Source organism: Nicotiana attenuata, unplaced genomic scaffold, assembly GCF_001879085.1.
Source record: "Nicotiana attenuata strain UT unplaced genomic scaffold, NIATTr2, whole genome shotgun sequence".
In the NCBI taxonomy this organism is placed as follows: Eukaryota; Viridiplantae; Streptophyta; class Magnoliopsida; order Solanales; family Solanaceae; genus Nicotiana; species Nicotiana attenuata.
Genome location: NW_017670443.1, coordinates 356,850 through 359,709, shown reverse-complemented (window position 1 = coordinate 359,709; position 2,860 = coordinate 356,850). Strand labels below are relative to the sequence as shown.

Here is a 2,860-nt window from a genome sequence, read left to right as displayed (position 1 = left end):
AACCAAATCATAACATGAGGATAAAAAAAGTCTCATGATATGAAATACTAAAACTGAGGAAACATACTAGTACTGGAAATGGAAAAACTTCATGTGATATGTGGATGGAGTTCTAATAATTTCTTGGATTTTGGGTAACCAAGCCAACAAGCAATAGACAACTTAGCCTTGAAAATGTGGGTAGTCATAGATATATACTTAAAAAAGTAGCACTTTTTGCACTTTATCTTCCATTTCCAAAGAGTCTTTACTTGAATTGCTAGTTAGGATATTGTTTCTCTTGGAATTCCTCTAATTCATTTTTCAAGAAAATGAAGACAATCTTGTCCCCTTATAACAATGACTTCAAAAGCATATGTTAAGCTTTATCAAGACCCTCTTATTCATTTTTAGTGCCCACATTTCACTAAAGAAACAAAACATAATAAAATTCAATATCTCAATTTAATTAAATCCCATGTCCCAAAAGACATTTGTGGTCCCTAGACCAGTTGCTAGACCTTTTCCTTATATGTTTGTGTATATATATACACTAAACCAAGCATCCATTTTGTATCACTTACCATTCACCTTTTTAGTTCATATCTTAGACTTGTTGAAAGAAACAAAAAAGTAACTCACTGTCTGCAGCTTCTTTTATTCCTTACCTTTAAAGAATTCCAATTCTGTGATTATTTCTGTCAACCTTTTTGTTCATTCTCTTTTAGAAAAGTCTAAAATCTCTTTGGATTTTAACCCTGTTCTTGAAAATGAAGCAAGTTCTTCTACTTCTTCTTTTACTATTATCCACTTTAGTCTATGAAGTACAAGGTAGACACTTGAAGAAGGGGAATCTCTCATCATCCAAGAATCCCATATTACAGGTGAGAATTACATTCATACTTTTCAACTACACAAGGTTCAAGCCGTGTAATCAGCCACTGATGCTTGCATCAAAGTAAGCATCAGAGTAGACTGCCTACTTCACGTCCTCTTGGGCTGTCCTTTTGACTTTTTCAATTACTCATTATCTCAGTATTTCTAAGTCTGCTAAAAGCTTCATAATTATTTAGCAGGAAAATGTTTTGAAAGAAAGAAGTGAAGGAGGTACTGGAGAAGACATTCTTTGCAAAGATGGCCATTGTTCATCATCAGGTACAATGAAGAGAAGACTTACTAAAGTAACCACAAAAAATCACCATTGGTTACCAAGTATACATGAAGATTATTATGGACCAAGAGGACATAGGCCTAGACACCATTAACTTAATTACTACTACTAGTTTAGTAATCTTTAATTTCTATTACTAGCCACATTTCCCATTTCTAGCTAGGTTCTTGAAAATCTTAGAATAGTTTGGAATTTCTCTCTATTTTTGGCTTGAGCAGTGGGATTTCAATAAAATCGAAATCCATGCCCATGTGTATTTTTCACAGAATAGACATTTTAACTGATTTATGGATTATTTAGCTTATTAATTAATGGTTTGCAACTTTATATATTGTATCGTTTGGTTTGTTTATTCAAGTGGTTCTTGAAATGTTTGCAGGAAGAAATAGGAAACTTATGACAAAAACAACCTCTACTTCTACTCCTACCACAACTTCAACAAAGGTTGGTTAATTTGCATGAAAAAAATTGAATCAATATTAAAAAAAAAAAGAATATAAATAAAAAGTAGATTATGGTTTTCCTATTTCTTACATATTTTACATGTATGTACAGAATATCATGAATAATGAAGGCAATAAAGGTGATCACACAGTATTGAAAGGCCAATCAAGTAGTGAAAGGGTAATAGGTGGAAAAGAAGAAAATTTCTCCGTCAATTCGTCGCCGGAAACCGGTCACCGGAAAACATCTTCCGAGCACTACCCTGACGTACTAGACTTGGCCGGAATGGATTATTCCCCGGCAAAGAGAAAACCTCCAATTCACAACTAAGAGATGATCAAATAGACGAAGAAGTTGGAAAATATTTGTAGTAACTTAATTAAACTAGATAAAGATTTTGAAGTGGAGACAGCATACAGAAATGCTGCCCTTCTTTTAGGTTTAGGAAGATTTTGTACATAAAATATTGTCATTACTTATATATTATTAGTTGATGATTGAGTCATAATCACTTCATGATCAATGGCTAAGTAGCCTTTGTAACCTATAAAATAATAGTACAAAGTACCAATAATAACGATTTATGGCAAATATTGAGCTAACTTTTTCTATATTATTATAAACATGCTGCGAGTATATATATATATATATATATATATATATATATATATATATATATATATATATATATATATATATATATATACCTACCTTCATGATTGACATCCAAGTGCACTTGTATGGCAATGGAGAAATTGAGAAGAAAGAGAAATTGAGATCAATTTGACAAATATTAAAGAATAAGTCAAACTCGAAACTTCACATTTCCTTCTTTAGAAAGATATCAAAAGGTAGACTAAATTCCACCTCCAAAAATGGTAGAAAAATAGTATCCCGTTGAGATATTTCGCTTATCGAGAGTCAATTTATCTAAACTTTAAAGCTAAATTGAATTAGTTCAATTTGGTATTTTACAATTAAAATGCATATGTTCAAATACTATATGAAAAGTACAATAACTTGTAATTTTTCTCATGTTAACATGATAAAAAAATATTTTAAAATATTAATCAAATTTCACATAGTTTGGCTTTAATATATTTAAATGGAGAAAGTAGCAAAGGACAAACAAGCATCCCTCCAGGATCTAAAAACACATTTTTTCATCTTCTTTTAAAAAAAAGAGATTGGAGAAATTAAAGAGTACATGATGGCATATATCTAGTTGGATAATTGAGAATTGTGATTCATCTGTAATTAATCAGA

General features: G+C 30.9%; 1 protein-coding gene across 2 annotated transcripts; it reads left to right on the top strand.

The window, feature by feature from the left end:
• The first annotated feature begins 552 nt into the window (after positions 1 to 552).
• Positions 553 to 2,193, top strand: LOC109239480. 2 transcript variants are annotated; one of them, XM_019406053.1, is made up of 4 exons: positions 553 to 863; positions 1,056 to 1,134; positions 1,530 to 1,594; positions 1,706 to 2,193. In XM_019406053.1, the coding sequence occupies exons 1-4, from the start codon at positions 750 to 752 to the stop codon at positions 1,922 to 1,924; spliced, it is 477 nt and encodes a 158-aa protein (XP_019261598.1). In that variant the 5' UTR covers positions 553 to 749; the 3' UTR covers positions 1,925 to 2,193. The 2 variants fall into 2 exon arrangements, with proteins under 2 accessions (XP_019261598.1, XP_019261597.1); XM_019406052.1 differs by having other exon boundaries at positions 1,053 to 1,134.
• Positions 2,194 to 2,860: the final 667 nt, after the last annotated feature.

Coding starts and splice junctions, on each gene's coding strand:
- LOC109239480 (XM_019406052.1), top strand. CDS start 750: ATGAAGCAAGTTCTTCTACTTCTTCTTTTACTATTATCCACTTTAGTC. Junction 1,135..1,529: donor TGGCCATTGTTCATCATCAG/GTACAATGAAGA, acceptor AAATGTTTGCAG/GAAGAAATAGGAAACTTATG. Junction 1,595..1,705: donor CTACCACAACTTCAACAAAG/GTTGGTTAATTT, acceptor ATGTATGTACAG/AATATCATGAATAATGAAGG.